At 36.5% G+C, this 18,646-nt stretch overlaps 1 protein-coding gene across 8 annotated transcripts in view; it reads left to right on the forward strand.

Moving 5' to 3' along the window:
* The window catches only part of NEDD4 (NEDD4 E3 ubiquitin protein ligase), a 121,352-nt gene that overhangs the window by 34,367 nt on the left and 68,339 nt on the right, over positions 1-18,646 (forward strand). For 4 of the 8 annotated variants that reach the window (XM_078079306.1, XM_078079307.1, XM_078079308.1 and 1 more), the window contains one exon: positions 9,071-9,124. In XM_078079306.1, the coding sequence (XP_077935432.1) occupies positions 9,071-9,124 (54 nt within the window). Of the gene's footprint in view, positions 1-9,070; positions 9,125-15,660; positions 17,221-18,646 lie in introns of those variants that run through there. The other 4 variants (XM_036101614.2, XM_078079304.1, XM_078079303.1 and 1 more) reach the window with 1 other exon arrangement.

Raw genomic sequence — 18,646 nt, forward strand, 5'->3', positions numbered from 1 at the left:
TTCTGATGTTTGCTAATGAGATGGCCGCAGTCCCTCAACAAAGCTCACTGTCTCTTATGGACCCCTATGAACGTGTCAAAATAAATGCCAGTGTACTGAGCATTATGAAAGGGGAAACACCAGATGCTAGGGAATGACTATCAGGGAGATATTAGGCATTTAGGGTATAATGTCAGGGAGATCATAGGGAATTTAGCCCCTCTGAGGAAGTGTACCATTTAAGATGCTTTTGGGTTCAAGTAAAAGACTTGAAGTAACAACTAATATTGGCTTAAACAATAAAGACATTTATTATCTCTAATCATAAGAATCAGATAGGGGAATGGGTGTGACCACAGCAGCTGAACAGCCATGTGTGACCCAGCCTTTCTGGGATTCTCTTGGCTTTCTGTCCAGGTTACAGGATGCTTGCAGCAGTTCCAAAAGTCATAGCCTCACACAATGATGTCCATAGGTAGAAAACGGAGAGTTCTCCCCCACGTGTCTCTTTTGAAAGGGGAAGCACCCTTTTCAAAAGTTCTCCCAGGAGACTTTGATTCTTATCTCTTGGGCTAGAATTGTGTCATGTACGTTATTTCTAACCCAGTTTTTGGTAAGGAGAATGGAATTACGAGGCTTAGAAGAATCAGAATTCAGCCCCTGGGGGTGGGGAGTGGCCATCTATCCCTGACACACATTGTCATCCACTGTTTGAATAAAATCAGAATTCTGTTAGCTAGGAAGTAGGGGACACCCCATTAATAAAGCACTAAGTAAATTATGGTACAGCCATACAATGAAATCCTCATTAGCTATTTGAAAAGAAAGAGATGTATATGTATTAATAGAGAATTAGTTTCAAAATATACTGATGAAGGAGCAAAGGCACAGAACATTGTGTGTATGATGCACCTCTTTGTGTAAAAACAGAAACAAAAAATGCTTTCTCATATGCTAGTATTTGCATAAAATACTTCTGGAAGGACCTAAGGAACTGCAGTATTTTCTCTGAGGATGAGACAAGGATAAGAGAGAGATTTGTAATTCACTATGTATCTTTTTTACTGTTTGGATTTTTCCCCCATGACTATGTATCTATAATTTATTTTTATATTTGTTGATGAAAATAACTATATAGAGAAAGCAGACATAAAACATGTAAATAAAAATGCCAAGATACTTTCTATTTATATAATGCTTTATTCTTGTAAAATTACCTTTCTGGGGTACTTGGATGGCTCAGTCAGTTAAGCGTCTGACTCTTGATTTCGGCTCTAGTTATGATCTCAGGGTTGTGAGATCGAGCCCTGTGTCTGGCTCCGTGCTGGGTGTGGAGCCTGCTTAAGATTCTTTCTCTCCCTCTCCCTCTGCCCTCCCACCCCCACTCACGCTCTCTCTCTAAAAAAAAGAAATAAATAAAAATAAAAATACCGTTAACTTTTACACAGCCATTTAACTTTTACACAGTTTTATTTTAAAATGTACTTACAACACATGTCCACACAAAAACTTGTACATGAATATTCATAGAGCCATTAATCATTGTCAAAAAGTAGAAACAACCCAAATGTCTATCAACAGATGAATGGATACAAAATATGGAGTATATACATACAATGGGATATTTTTCAGCTCTAAGAAGAAATGAAGTACTGATACATGCTACAACAGGGGTGAACCACAAAAAAGTAGCAAGAAGCCAATTACAAAAGACCACATATTATACGATTACATTAAATGTCTAAAATAGATGAATCTATAGAGAGAAAAAGTAGATTGGAGGTTGCCTGAGATTGGTGAGGTTGAGGGGAAATTAGGAGCGACTGCTAAAGGGCATGAGGTTTCTTTTTGAGGTGATGAAAATGTTCTAAAATCGTGACAGTAGTTGCATGCTCTATGAAAATACTAAAAACCATTAAATTGTACACTTTCAATGGGTCAATCATATGGTATGTGAAATATATCTCAATAAAGCTACTTTCTGAAATGTACCTGCATTGTTTTTTTCCTGCATCCACCAGCAGAATTTCTAGGAACATTACTTCACATTCTTTATGGACACTACAGAATAAATTGACACTTACCAATACCTTTGTTCTTTGAACATTTGGTTACTCCTCTGGCAAATTTTTTTTATTCTACTATTTTATGCATTTATAGACTTACATACCTTTTTTTTTTTCCAAAAAATCTATCACCACCATTTTAGTTTTTGTTTCTTTGCTTTCACCTTTCCTGTAAATATGACCCTATAAACTCTTTTTTGGTGATCATAGCTTTACTCCTATTTTTAATAAATATTTAAGAATTATCTCATGAAAAAATTCACACATAGCTTAAAACTGAGATAGTATAAAGGGGCTTATAATGGAAAGTGACAGACTCTAGTGCTCTACTTCTCTTCCTATTCCTGCTTCCCAGGAGAAACCACTTTTTAACTGTTTCTGTTTGTTATTCTGGCCATTATTCCCATGTTGCTGAATAAGCTCACACACCCATGTCCCAAACTGACTTTAAGCTATGACAGATGAATAGCCAACTTATGTTTGGCCAATAGTTTGGCCACTCATGGGATTCTAGATTGAAAATAATTTTTCCTCAGAAACTTGAAGGCATGGCTTCATGATAACATTGTTGAGCATCGTGTTGCTGTTGAGAAGTCTGTTTCTTGTTCTTTTGGGTTTGATTCTTTTCTCTTTCTCTGAAATGTTTCATAATTGTCCTAGTGTTTTATTTTTTTATTTTTTAAAATATTTTTTATTTATTTGACACAGAGAGAGAGGGGGAGAGAGGGAGAGAGCAAGCACAAGCTGGGGGAGCAGCAGGCTCCCCGCTGAGCAAGGAGCCCAATGTGGGGCTCGATCCCAGGACCCTGGGATCATGACCCCAGCCGAAGGCAGCCGCCTAACCGACTGAGCCATCCCGGTGCCCCTCTAGTGTTTTAAAATTTCACAGTGAAATGCCTTTGTGTGTAGTTTTAAATTCATTGTGTTGGGCCTTTGGTGAGCATTTCAATTTAAAGACTATTGTTTCCCTTCAGCTCTGAAAATTTGTGTAAGTAATTCCTTTAATAATTTTCTTCCCTCTGTATTATCATTTGAGGATTCCAACTGGTTGGATGCAGAGTCACCTAGACTTTCTCAACAAGAATTCTTCATGTGAACCAGAGAAAACACAGAAAATGGTTTGAGTGACTGTTTCTTCACACCTTTCAAGGATGGTTTTATTCAGTACCGTGCTAGATACAGAGAGAAATAAATAGATAACATACAGTGAATGTCTCAGGAAAGGAGTCAGCCAACTTTTTAAAAAAAATTTTTAAAGTTGTATTTATTTGAGAGAGAGAGAGAAAGAGCACGAGCAGGGGGAGGGGGAGAAGCAGACTCCCCACAGAACAGGGAACCCGATGTGGGGGCTCTGAGCTGAAGGACCCTGAGATCATGACCTGAGCTGAAGGCAAACACTTAACCGACTGAGCCACCCAGGCGCCCCTAGCAAACTTTTTTAGAAAAGAGACAGATAGTAAATACTTTGGGTTTTTGGGCCTGGAGGCAAAAATCGAGGCTATTATGTAGCTACTTACATATCCATTTAAAATGTAACCATTTTATATTTTTAAAAAATTCGTATCTCGGGGCACCTGGGTGGCTCAGTCGTTAAGCGTCTCCCTTCGGCTCAGGTCATGATCCCAGGGTCCTGGGATCAAGCCCCACATCGGGCTCCCTGCTCTGCGGGGAGCCTGCTTCTCCCTCTCCCCCTGCTTGTGTTCCCTCTCTCGCTGTGTCTTTCTCTGTCAAATAAATAAAAAATCGTTAAAAAAAAAAGATTTAAAAAAAAAAATTCATATCTCATGGGCTGTTTAAAAAAAAAAAGAAACAGGTGGCTGGCTAGATTTGGCCTACAGCCATAGTTTTCTCAACTTCTACTTTAGGGCATTAGGGTCCAGTTCTTTCACTGAATTTTGAGGATTCAGAAAAACCCTCTTTTTAAATTTTTCTCTCATACTTTCCTCAACTTAGCTTTTTGTTCTATATTTTGAGAGATTTTTGCAAATTTACCTTGAGTTGCTTATATTTGAATTCAACAGTCATTTTTACTTCCAAAGCCTCTTTGTTCTCCAGTTGTTCCCTTTTTATACTATCCTGTTTTTGCCTTATGGATTCAGAACTTTCCCCAATATTTCTACTTACAATTTTTTAAAGTGTTTTCTTTTGTTTCCTAAATCATTTGTTTTTCTTTTAAAGACAGTTTTGCTGTTTGTACATCTGTGATCTCTGGTATTCTAATCATACTTAACAGTGATACAATAGAAAAATCACCTATTCCATACATACAAGGCATAAACATTCAACAATTATATGTTACATTTTTAGAGTCCATTTAAGTTTTGTATATTAAAACTGGTGGTTGCATTTTTTGTAAAACCTCTAGCTGAAATCAGATGCAATAAGAAACTCTCTGATGATGTGTGTGTATGTCTGTGTGTGGACCATCCAGAGGTAAAGTGCTATATGAACATTCTCTCATTGGGGTGATTGCATTGTTTTGAGTTTTCATCATCTTCTGCTCTGCTTACTGCTTTCATCCCTACTTCATCTATCCAGTGGGGAGTTGTTGAAATTGCCCACTTGCTAATGGCCCTCATATTATCTTTGCTGTAATGGTTTTACACCTCTTACAAACTCCTTTACTATTACTTAAATGGGCTCTCAGGAGGGAGAGGATAAATAGTCATGTTCAGGCTACCATTTTGAATTAGTATTCTCACCACACATGTTCAATTGTATTGTTGCATTTATTGTGTGCCTCTCATATATAGAAAACAACATAATAAGTCTCTTATGGTGTTTGTAATTCAGTAGGGAAATATCACATATTCCCTATTAACTTTGATAAAAGGAAGATTGTAGCCAGTGTTGTAATAAGCTGAAGACAGAGGAGTAGAAGTGACTGGGGAGGTAAGGCTTTAAGGAGAAGTTGACATCTGAACTAAGGCTTGAACATAAAGCAGAGAAGGTGTTTCAAGTGGAGAGACCTTAGCATGTACTGAAGGATAGGTCAGAAGCGCAGTAAGTGGTGAGTCATCCTCTTCTCATGTGATTAGAACATAGTATATATGTATATTTGGGTCGGCAAGGGGACGGTTGTAAGAGATGAGGCTGGAAAGGCAACTGGACTCAGATCATGAGGGATCATTCCGTGCTCAGTCATTTGGATTTCATTCTTTAGGCCATTGGGAACAACTTTTGAGTAGGGCAGTAAAGATGGCCTCAACAGTCTGTTAGGTAAGTCAATCCAGTTATAGTAGGAAAGATAAATTTAAAAGATACGATAGTTGGGGTAGCGAATCCTGCTATTAATTAAATGCTAAACCAGGGCAGCAGAGGCCTGATTAGATCAGATATTATACCTATTTTCTTAGCAATATTTGTCAAACTTCTACAGTGTCTGTCAGGTACTTTGACAGACACTGAGACTTTTGATTTTTTTCCTCAAAATATTTTTCATGGCCTTTCTCCCTCCCTATTCTCACTGGGACAATCTCAGGCAAAGCTTTCATACACACTTCATGCTTGAGTCCCTAGAGCCATAGTCCCTATGGACTCCAGGGTTTCTCTCCAGCCCCATTTATTTTGTGTATCACTGACAAAATAATATTTACGTATGACCTACATCATGTTGTTTTTCCTTTAAAAGCTTCATTTTCTTCCCTACCAATCAAGTCATAACTCCTCTTCTGGATTTCAGTACTCTCAGCCTGGCTCTAGTCTCACTAATAAAAATTTTTTGCCACTTCCTAATACAAAAATGTTATCAGTGTGATCTCCTTAGAGCATGCTCATTCTGCCCCCATGTCTTTCCTCACGTGATCTCCTTGCTGTGAAATGCTCTCTATATTTTCTTATTCAAATTCTTCCCATCATTAAGTTTCAGCTCAAGGTTCATCTCCTCCCCAAATTCCTCTATATCTTCTTAGAAAAGATTATTGTCTTACACTACTTTTCTATTTCCATGGTGTCTCACCCTTGATTGGGGCTTCCATCCCCATAGTTGCTGCATGGTCACAATGTGACTTTAAGAGAGCCAGCTGTCCTAACCAAGGCAGGAAGAGAAATGCAAGGGGGCAGAAGGGACACCTCTCCCAGCTGAGTCAGCCCTACTGAAAGAGCTCTCCCAGAAGCCCATCCAAATGACTGCCAGTAGGTTGGCCTCTTTGGTTGTTCCTGGATGGAAGGGAACCATTTTTAGATAGACAGATTCAGAGTGTCAATGTTGAACAAGTCCAGAGGGCACTATTTATAGAGAAAACAATACATAAAATAGAATGGAGCATTCGATATTTTGATCTAGGTGATGATGACACAGTATATGTATATAAAAAACTCATCAGGCTGTGGTCAACAGACACATGAAAAGATGCTCAACATCACTCATCATCAGAGAAATATAAATCAAAACTACAATGAGAGATCATCTCCTACCTGTCAGAATGGCTAAAGTAAAAAACACAAGAAACAGCAAGGTTGGCGAGGATGTGGAAAAAAAGGAACCCTTGTGTACTCTTGGTGGGAATGCAAACTGGTGCAACCTCTGTGGAAAACAGTATGGAGGTTCCTCAAACTAAAAATAGAATTACATATGATCCAGCAATTTCACTACTGGGTATTTACCCAAAGAATATGAAAACACTAGTTCTAAAAGATATATGCACCCCTGTTTACTACTGCAGCATTATTTACAACAGCCAAAATATGGAAGCGACCCAACTGTCCATCAATAGATGAATAGATAAAGAAGATTGGTATACACACACACACACACACACACACACACACACAAGAATATTACTCCACTATAAAAAAAAAATAAAATCTTGCCATTTGCAACAACATGGATGGAATTCGAGGGTATAATGCTAAGTGAAATAAATGAATGAGAGAAAGACAAATACCATATGATTTCACGCATGTGTGGAATTTAAGAAACAAAACAAGTGAACAAAGAAAGGAACAAACGAAAAAAAGACTTTTAAATAAAGAAAACAAACTGATGCTTACCAGAGGGGAGGTGGGTGGAGGGATGGGTGAAACAGGTAATGGGGATTAAGGAGTGCACTTGTCATGATGAGCATGGGGTGATATATGGAAATGTTGAATCACTGTATTGTACACCTAAAACTAATATAACATTCTATCTTAATTATAGTGGAATTAAAATTATTTAAAAAAAATAAAATACATGAAAAATGAGCTAAATATTAAGAAAATACTAAGAAAAATAGAAACAATAAAAAAAAATTAGTAAGGATAAAGAGAATCCAAATAAATAAGCTGAATAAAGTTGATCTAACAGATGTTTCTCATATGTTGCTGCCTAATATCAGAAAATGCAACTTTTTTTAACTTGCCATTGGAATACTTAAGTATCTGGCTCTATATCAGGCCATGGAAAATCTTAATAAATGAAAAAAAAAGACCACATTTACTTTTAATAATTCCTTCTTCTATTATCACTAGTATGTATTTTGTATATTTTAATGCCTTTTTTAGGTATGTTCATTCCAGTTGCATCTTCATTGTAAACACTAAATGTTATGGATTGAACCTATAGAACTATGCAATGCTTTTTTCCTATGAAATACTTTTTTTTAAAAGTTAATATAATTGTTTTCTTTTTGTATCATTTACTTCATATTTTTTTTTTTTTTACTTTGAGAGGCTGTATAACCTAGTAATTAAGAGCATGTATTTTGAAATTAGTCTGCCTAGATTAAAATAAAAGTTCTACCTCTTGATAGTTCTGAAACCTAAAAAAAAAAAAAGTCATCAGGCTGTGTATATAAGGTTAGTAAACTTTATACTTTACTGAAGGTATCTTATACTTCAATTTAAAAAAAATTAAAGCCCGGGACGCCTGGGTGGCTCAGTTGGTTGGGCGACTGCCTTCGGCTCAGGTCATGATCCTGGAGTCTCCGGATCGAGTCCCGCATCGGGCTCCCTGCTCGGCAAGGGGTCTGCTTCTCCCTCTGACCCTCCCCCCTCTCATGTGCTCTCTCTCGCTCTCTCATTCTCTCTCTCAAATAAATAAAATCTTAAAAAAAAAATAAAAATAAAAAATAAAAAAATAAAAAAAATTAAAGCCTCTCTCCCCCAGAGTTGTACAGTGTGGTGACCCTGGGCAAATTGCTGCAGGTAAAATTAGGATTATGTTCTTAGAAGGACATAAGGGAGAGTGGACATTGGCTTAGGTATCTAAATATCTTTGTCACACCTGTCGGACTTTTGCTGGAGGTTGTTAATACTTTTAACGTGTAAACCAAAATTGGGGGTTTTGGGGAGGTTTTTTTGTTTGTCTTTTTGTAAACCTAAGTTTTAAAATATCAAAGTGTGTAATGTAATATATCATAGGGGAAAAATCAATTTAAATGTGAGAATTTTTTTATATGTCATCTTAACCTCTGGTATAAAAAATTATTAGATTTTCTTTGTATTTGATATTTAGTAGATATTAACTTGATGTTGAAGTATTTCAGAAAATGTGAAAGTGTCAGCTTTGGAAAAAAAAATACTGCATGTTAATTTTTACTCATCCTGTAAGTGAAAACTCAGTGTATACTTTTTGAGTGCTTATGTCCTTTATACAGTAGAAGCAACAAACAGTTTTATCAAGTCAGTCCTAAAAAGGATTCAGAAAACTAGTTTCCATAAAATCAGTATCCACTTTGGGTTGTTCTAACTTGATAAATAAGAAGTCAGTAAATAAAATTGATGATGAAAAGTTAAAATACAACCTATATTTTTAAATGCTTGCAAATATTTAAATAATTTTTTGAAATTTTATTTTCCTTTATTTTATTCTATTTTAGAAAAGAATGTAAAAATAAGCACCCAAATCCACTTCGTTGTTACGGTAGAACTATCAGAAAATGGGTGACATAGGATTGGCCTGCTTTTGTACGATGTGTCTCGTGTAATTTTAAATACACTCTAAATAGCAGGAATTAGGAAACATTTCAAGAATTTATTTCTCAGAGTCCAGGTTGATTGATTTTCACTTGTTTTTAAAGAAACGTTGTGTTTTTCTTACTTAGGTCCATCCTCAGCAGCACCGGCTTCTTTTTGAAGTATTTGATGAAAATCGGTTGGTAAGTTATATTGTACTAGTGTGAAATAGGAAGCAAGGGTATATCTCAGTAGGGCAGCCATAGTGGGCTGGGAATCTGTGATGGGAGAGATGACTTAGGGTGGTTATGGAGGCTCTGGGCAAAATGGAGGGGCAGATACAAGTTTTTTCCCCTCCTTCCTAATGCTACTGTGTACCCTTCTACTTTCCTCCCAGGTACCCCTCTTTTTGTCAGTTCTCCACAGATTGCGGTCTTACTCAAGACCTCTTGTGCCATGTGATGGGATGGCAGGAAAGCTGGCCTCTTTGTCTTGCCTCCCCTCACACTCATCCTCTGTGGAGTGGTGGGTGTGCCCAGGCTCAGGGAGCCCTCTCCCAGAGCCGCTACACCTGCACCTCCTCGCTGCAGTGGCTCTGTCTCACTCACTCTCCCCTCCCCCGCTCTTCTTCAAAGGAGGACTGTCTGTCCTCTTGACACTGATAAAGTCCTCTAAAGGACTGTCAGCTCTTACAGAGGCCAAAAAAAAAAAAAAGACAAAGTTAAGCCTGATTTTATTTTTATGAAAAGGTAGTTGTAATTCCTGATTTCCTAAAGACTATCTTGAAGTCCTATCCTTTTCCTAATTTTGTCTCTTAGGAATGCTATTTCAGATCTTTTCTTCTTAGCATCTCCCATGTATGTTTTAAACCTGTAAGATTTGAACAGGAAGGTGTAAGAACAGTGTTATGTATTCAGGGCGTATCAGTTATTAAACAGAAGCACCAAAAAAGAAATAATCATTCACTTTTTAGCTAACAAAGAAACTGGATTTTTCTTTCTTTCTTTTCTTCTTTTTTTTTTTTTTTTTTAAGAAACTGGATTTTTAAAATTTGTTTTTAGTGTTGGACTACATAACATGTTTTTTTCCCCCCTCAAGAAATGATAACTATACTAGTAATGGAAGATACTGCAAATGATATCTATTAATTAGCAATCATAATAAGCAAAAGTGCTTTTTTATTGCCAAAGGAGACTTCATCACTAACTGCAGTCTAACTTTTTAACATTGAGTGACATGACAGATGTTGATGTTTGGTTATCAGATATGGTCAGGTGCAGAGCTTTTTCTTTTCTGTTTGTATTTTTGTTTTTTCTATAGAATAGAGATTTTTTTCCCCTTCTGTCTCTACAGATTTGTTTCCCTTCTAGATGGGACCAGGTGAAATTTAGTATTTGTGTTTTTTAAAATCATGAAATAAACACAAAAAAAGTATATAATATAAATCCTTATTTTATTTAATTTAAGATTTTATTTATTTATTTGACAGAGAGAGTGAGAGAGAGAGTGAGCACGAGCAGGAGGGAGGGGCAGAGGGAGAAGCAGGCTCCCTGCTGAGCAAGGAGCCCTATGCGGGGCTCGATCCCAGGACCCTGGGATCATGACCTGAGCCGAAGGCAGACACTTAACCAACTGAGCCACCCAGGTGCCCCTAAATCCTTGTTTTAAATAATAAGACAAATATCTGTGCACTTATTACTCAACTTAAGAACTAGAACATTACCAAAATCTACAACCCCCCCCGTTCCCCTCCCCAGTAGCATCTCCTTTTCTTCCTCCACAAGTAGTAGCCACTGTCCTGAATATTGTGCTTATCATTTCTTTGCTCTTAAAAAAACTTATCATGTATATATGTATCCCTGAGTATAGTTTCCTTTTGCATATTTTTGAATGTATTAAAATATCATCACTGAATACATTCCTCTGTGACATGTTAACATGTGCCATTTAGGGTGTCAACTGGGATTAGAAATACAGCTTTTCTCAAGAAACAAGAAATAATTAGAACAGGGTGGTGTGTGTCATTCTAATCCTCTGATTTGTTGTTAGTCCTAGCAGGTAACTGAAGTGTACATATCACCTGAGATATTATAGAAACTCTAGCCATTGGTAGACTAACAGGCTTGACTATATAGCAGTAAATGTCCTGTGCCACTGTAAATGTTATTTATGATTATTCCCCTATAGCACTCACAACTAAATTAAGAACATATACTTTTCCTAGCAAATTATCTTTGGAAATGTATGGCGAAGGGCACAGATAAAATTTTAAGCAGAAACAATTTCTAGTCCTCTGGAAAATATTTGCAATATAAGTGTTATTTGTTTTGAAAAAAGAGAGGGTTATATCCCTCTTGTTTTAAGACCTAAGGGTTATAAACCAGCAGTTTGATGATGGTGATCATGGTGGTGATGACAGTAATGGGACATTTCAGAATGATGTGCCTTGACATGAATTCTACCCACCAATGCAAAAGTTCATGCTCTTTGTCACTGACCTGAGAGATACACCTGCACACATCCAGCCTCTGAAGCTTTAGGAGATGCCTATATTCTATATTCTGAATGGAGATAATTATGCTTCTCAGGTTTAGTGGTCATATTAGTCAGGGTTCTCCAGAGAAACAGAACCAATAGGAGATACACAGGAAGAATGAGAGAGAGAGAGAGAGATTGATTTGTTTCAAGGAATTGGCTCATGTGATTGTGGAAGCTGGCAAGTCTGAAATCTGTGGGACAGGGAGAGCAGGTTGAATATTCAGGTAAGAGTTGATGTCACAGTCTTGAATCTGAAACCTGTAGGGCAGGCCAGCAAGCTGGAAACTTAGGCAGGGTTTCTATGTTGTAATCTTGAAGTGCAATTGCTTCTTCAGCAAACCTGTCTTTGCTCTTAAGTTTAGCTGTTAACGAAGCCCACCACATTATGGAGGGTAATTTGCTTTACTCAAAATCTACTGATTTAAATATTAATCACATCTGAAAAATACCTTGATAGCAACATCTAGACTGCTGTTTGACCAAACAGCTGGGCAAAAGAGCCTAGCCAACTTGACACGTACAATTAAAAATCATCACAGTGGACTTTGGCCTTCAACGTTGTAGTCAATGATGAGGGTTATCCAGAGTCGATCCCTGACATTTAGATCATCACATTATTTTCTGTGTATATCATCAATAACCAAACACCTCAGAATGTGGGGTCCTGAGTTTCAATCTGATCTTCAGACATTATCCATTTCATTCTAGAAGGTGAAATTCTTCAGGACTTGCATAGATTCCTCCCAGATAAGGGCTGTCACCACTCTCCAGCTCTTCTCCACTTAAGTTTAGGGTTGATGCTCCTCTTTTGGAATCTGGCTAAGGAGCTACATTTTGCGCCAGGTTCTCCACTTAACTGCTGTGATGGTGGCGTAGATCTGTACAATCCCAGCCCAGAGCCAGCAACATGAACTGTTGAGCCTCTCTACAATTGAAACTCAGACTGGCAGGCTGGGAAGTGCTTATGATTCTCTCACCTTCCTTTTCCTTGGCTGAAGCCCTCCTTGAAAATTTTTAATCATCATTCCTTCTTGTCCAGTCCAGCTGCAGTGCTTTTTTTTTTTTTAATTTAAAATCTGATGATTATTCTTTTTTTATTTTTTAATTAACATACAATGTATTATTTGTTTCAGGGGTGCAGGCCTGTGATTCATCAGTCTTACATAATTCACAGCGCTAACCATAGTACTTATCCTCCCCAGTGTGCATACCCAGCCACCCTGTCCCTCCCACCCCCCACCACTCCAGCAACCCTCAGTTTGTTTCCTGAGATTAAGAGTCTCTTATGTTTTTTCTCCCTCTCTGGTTTCATCTTGTTTCATTTTTCCCTCCCTTCTCCTATGATCCTCTGTCTTGTTTCTCAAATTCCTCGTATCAGTGAGATCATATGATACCTGTCTTTCTCTGATTGACTTATTTCGCTTAGCATAATACCCTCTAGTTCCATCCACGTCATTGCAAATGAAAAGATTTCATTTTTTTGATGGCTGCCTAATGTTCCATTGTATGTATATACCATATCTTCTTTATCCATTCATCTGTTGATGGACATCTAGGCTCTTTCCATAGTTTAGCTATTGTGGACATTGCTGCTATAAACATTGGGGTGCATGTGCCCCTTTGGATCACTACGTTTGTATCTTTGGGGTAAATACCCAGGAGTGCAATTGCTGGGTCATAAGGTGCTTTTTGATATTTCTTCAGAAGTAATAGCTGGATCAACTTGAAAAAAAAAATCCTGAAAGAAAGCATTAGCCAGTCAGAGTAAGTGTGGTGACCATCCACCCATTTAGCCTCCTCTCTGGTGTTACTTCGTGCTTACTTTGTGCCCAGCATGAGCCCAGGAAGATCAGAAGAAGTGTAGTTATGGTCCTGGCATTCTGGAAGCTTGAAATCTAGTTTGGGCACATGAGACTGATGTTTCTAGTGAACCTTACCAAAGAGAAAACATTTATCTAGCCAAATGTCTGAGGCTCATTATTTTATATCAACAACCAGAGGAGTTTTGCCTGTTAACTAGAAGCTTTAGGCCACAGGCATGAGCAGTTAGATCTCATTAGTTAGCCTCTTAGAAGTGTTCCATTCTTTGAGTTATGAGACCCCTAACTTAATTCAGGAAGAAAAGCTGAAGTCATTTGAAGGTAAAGTGAAAAGATTGGGACTCTTTCTTCTATAAAGAGAGAGGATTACAGGGGAATATTTACTGAAGTCTGTAAAATCGTAAAGGAGGCAGGTTATATAAAACCAAAATAACATAATAATTTTATTGCTAAGTTTATAATTATTGTACACATTCTAAAACATAGTACTATATCATCCTAGTCTGAAATGTAATTTCATAAATTCCATATTTCTATTTCATCATCTCCTAATTGATTAAAAATACTGCTTAGAAAATTATGATTGAGAACAGATCTATCTTAAGGCGTTTTCTTTTTTAAACAAAGTACAAGTATATGTTTTACATATTTACTTTTACTTAGAAAAAAAACTTACTTAGAAAAATACAACTTGGGTGTAGTACCATGTGGTGTAAACAACTGAACTATTTTACTTTTTACTTTCCTATGAATGAGCCAGTATATATTTATTACTGGAGTTCCAGCTATAAAATTCAGGTAAGGGATTTAAATATACCCTAGAGTATTATTTAAAAATAAATTTGTTTCTTTCAAGTAGAATACTAACCTTGGTCTATGACATTTAGGGGAGAAATTAAAATATTAAACTTTTATTACCTAGTAAACTGAAAATAAAGTAAAGGTTAAATAAATACAAAGCAGAAAAAAATATATATACAAAATCACAACCTCTAGGAGGACAAACAGTCTACTGTTCTCTACTGTGGGAGCTTTATCAGCAGTAGTAGGTAATTCCAACTCTAGGGCAAGGCTAGTACTAAAAAATGTAAACAAGTATGTACTTTGTTTATACAAAGAAATATGCAGCATGGTTTGTATTTCTTTATAGATATCAGACAGCTAAATGGATTGTTTCAACACACCAGTAGGGGCCAGCAAAGAGCTCTTAGAGTTTTCAGAACAGAATTGGCATTGAGATATGTTTATTTGATGTGTTAAATCCTTTTTAGACTTCTTTACTTACCACAACACTCTCTTAAATGAATGAATTGCAGAGACAGTGGAATAAAATATCTTGTGTGCCCAAACTATATTGGGGTATAGTTTTTCTGTCTAATCTGCATATATTTTTAATGGAATGTTTGCTTAGGCTATTTCTTGGCAGAGTTTTTATAGTCAAAATATAAATGGCATCATTTAAAGACTGTACCACTTGGCTGGAAAAGGCCTTAAAATTACAGGAGAAAATGCTTGGTGACAGCTTCTCTTAAACTTTTCTTTCTCAGACCTGTGCTCAATTTTTCAATAGTATTACTAGGCTGATTTTGTATTTCTCTCCTTAAGCTTTCACTTTTCCTAAGTAGTGTTTTGGAAGCTAGAATATTTATCTATTTGATTTAATGCTTGAGTTTTAACTCACCCCAAAGTTTTGGTACTTCCAAATTTATACGACTGTTTGAATTTACTCATTCAAAAAAAATTAACAGAATATATGCCTTTTTACATTAACTAACTTGACGAGATTCCGAGTTTGGCTACTATTTGGAAATTCAACCCTTTATTTGATACTCAATTACATGGGGTTTCATTCCTACCAACTTCCTGTAATTCTATCCCTATGGGTAAAAATATTAGTGGTGGAACTGCTGTTGAAAGTATAGGCACCGTGATTCACATGGTTAAATGTTCATTTAGTAGAGCAGGAGTGAAAAAATACTGTTTCAACTTGAAACGCTAGAAGATTGTTGTTCTTGTGTTACTCATTCATGCAAATTGGAGAAGGTATAATTGAAACAAGGTTGGCAGTGTTTGACGCAGAGTGCTGCAGCCGAGCTCAGCTTCAAGGTCGCTGGAAATCAAGTGCTTTGTAAGCGAAGGCACTTTGACTACAAGCAATTCAAAATATTTGGAAACGTCAGGCTCTGGAATGGGTCGTCTTTTTCTTTCTATGATAGCTGGTATCTAAGGTTTTACTTAGGATAAAGACTGCTACTTAAGAGCTCTTTTAGGCACCACAAATGATTTTTTCCTTCGATGCTGGGCAGCTGCTGCTAGCCTGTCTACCGACAGAGATCTTTGTCATGACTTTCAGCCCTTAACATGTTTGGAAATGAGAACAAATGGCACAAAGCTTACGATTGCACTTTGCAGCCCGAAGAAGCAATACTTATCCTTTGTCAGAAAGCTCCGGAGATGATTTGGATAGCAATGTTCACATGTGCTTCAAAAGACCAACCCGGATTTCAGCGTCTAATGTTGTTCAAATGAAGCTGACTCCTAGACAGACTGCACCAACTCCGTTAATACAGGAAAACCTTAAGTCTCAGGAAAGATCATCTGTTCCTTCACCTGAAAATGTTAATAAAAAGAGCAGCTGTCTGCAGATTTCGCTACAGCCGACAAGGTACGGTGGATGTCTTCAGCCTAGCAATGTCTTAGATGATGGGGATGATGCTTCGTTGACGTGTGTCTTCAAGGACGGCATTTACAACAATGCTGTGGCTGATAATGAACTGAACGCTGTGAGTGATGGTAACCTTGTAAGCAGTTCTGCCCTTCGCAGTGGTAGCCTTAGTAACTTTTCCACCAGTGAGAATGGGTCTTACAGCAGCAACGGTAGTGATTATGGATCATGTACAAGTATCACGAGTGGTGGTTCCTACACAAACAGTATCATCAGTGACAGCAGTGGTTATACTTTTCCACCAACTGATGATACTTTTTTGGGTGGAAATCTACCTTCTGACGGCACCTCCAATAGAAGTGTGCCAAACAGGAATACTACTCCATGTGAAATTTTTTCAAGAAGTCCAAGTACTGTTCCTTTTGTCCAGGAGGACTTGGAGCGTGGACTAGAAATTATGAAATTGGCAGTGAGCAGGAACTCAAAAATTCCACTGAAACGTTGTTCATCTTTAGTCATTTTTCCTAGGAGTCCTTCAAATACCCCACCAACTTCTCCAACAAGTACAGATATTCTTCCAAGCAAAGGATCCTATCAAACCTCACACCAGTTTATTATTTCTCCTAGTGAAATTGCCCACAGTGAAGATGGGACGAGTGCTAAGGCATTTCTTTCCACAGCTGTCAATGGACTTCGGTTATCTAAAACAATGTGTACTCCCGGAGAAGTAAGAGACATACGACCACTTCACGGGAAGGGCTCATTACAAAAGAAAATTGCTATTGCAAGTAATAGTCCAAATCAGACTGTCTGTGAAAAGTCATCTGAAGGATATTCTTGTGTCTCAGTGCATTTCAGCCAACAAAAAGCAACTACATTAGATTGTGAAGCAGCAAATGGTGATTGTAAACCAGAGATGTCAGAAAGGAAGCTTAATTCTGATTCAGAGTGCATTAAGCTTATGCAGAGGACATCTGCACGTTTACCATCCTCTCAAAACATAGATTACCAAATAAATATCAATGGACAGTTGGAAAGACCAAATTTACAGATAAACAAAAACCATGCTATTTTACAAAGAAGTATTTCATTGGGAGGAACTTATCCAAATGTTTCCTGTTTATCCAGCCTTAAGCACAATTGTTCTAAGGGGGGACCATCACAATTACTCATAAAGTTTGCATCTGGAAATGAAGATAAAGTTGATAACGTATCAAGAGACAGTAACAGAGATTTCACAAATGAACTATCTAATTCTTTAAAGCATTCTTGTAAGGTAAGTTTCCTTTGGTCCTGGTAAATGTTAATTTATACTAGAAAAACTTTATGAAATATTTGGTTAAAATTTATTATAACTTAGCAAGTGTTTTATAGTCATAATCTTTATATTTGCAAATCTGAAGAACCCCCAATAGTTTTTCACTCTGTTTGTTATTTTACCAGTGTTGGAAATATGCATTAAAAAGAAAAAAAAACTTTCCAAAGTGATTTAAGGCATGAGACATTTCTGTAGCATAAAACAAGCTTTAAATAATAATTTATTTCATAACATTTTTACTTTGGTAATTTTTTCTTCAGGTAACATAGCATTTTAATGTCTAACTTCATATTTTATTCCTCTTTCAAAAATATTCATTTAGTATTCTCCCCTCCTTAATCATTGTGAAATAAGGTAAAATATAGAATACTTATTTAAAATATTAAACAATAAAAAGCCTGCATAAAAATGTGAAAATCTTGTCACAAATGAACCCAGAGAAAATGTTCCTCTAAAAGATGTGTATTTAGTGGAACATTGATAAAAAACGATTATGCTGCATGTTTAAAGCAGAGGAAAAATAAATGGCATTTGCATTTGTATATACCCTTAACCGCAGGAATTTTGTTTCCACCCGATTTTCCTCTAGCTTTAGCTACCAGTTAAGACTGCCTTCTAAAATGTAACTTGGTCTTTCAACAATATTGAATTCTAAATTTTATGTTTTTTGAATTTGGTTTCAATTGCTAGGCATTTCCCATACTCTTCTAGTTACCTTATTAATTTGTTATTTTGATAATTTTGTTTATTAGTCATTTAACTCTAATGAATCTTAACCAAAACAGTTTTTTATATAGTTGAGCCTTTCCAAAGTATTTGAACTTAAATAGATTTTCCAAAGTATTTGAACTTAAGTAGGTTTTTAAAATTTCTCTATTTGGAAGGTCTTGCCAGATTCCAGGAAATTAAAAAATTTTTTCTGGCTAAACTAATTCTAGATGACAGTACATAATAGTTTAGGGGAGAAAAATTCTTATCTGTTTATCTGTGTTTATATAAACCTCAATATCTATATTAAAAATTTTTTTTAAACTTCTGCACAAGTAGCTTTAGGTAAATAAAATATTAAGTAATTGATAGTTTTCTCTCTTTTCAAATCTCATAAATATAATTATTGTTACCCAATGCCCAGATGTTAATAATATAAGCAACTACTTTACTAAAGATGAATAAAGATCAGATTTCAAATTCTGATCTATGTTTTAGTATTATTTTATTTATAAAACTTTTAAAAAAACAGCTTTTAGGAGATTATAATCCATGAAACTGTTTTGCCCCCTGAAAGAAAGCAATGAAGTGATTCTATAAAGAAACATATTAATAATTTGCTAATTGAATTACATGTACCTTGTAAACTTATCTTACATTAAATGAAATAAATCTG

This window comes from Halichoerus grypus, chromosome 8 (assembly GCF_964656455.1).
Source record: "Halichoerus grypus chromosome 8, mHalGry1.hap1.1, whole genome shotgun sequence".
Lineage (NCBI taxonomy): Eukaryota > Metazoa > Chordata > Mammalia > Carnivora > Phocidae > Halichoerus > Halichoerus grypus.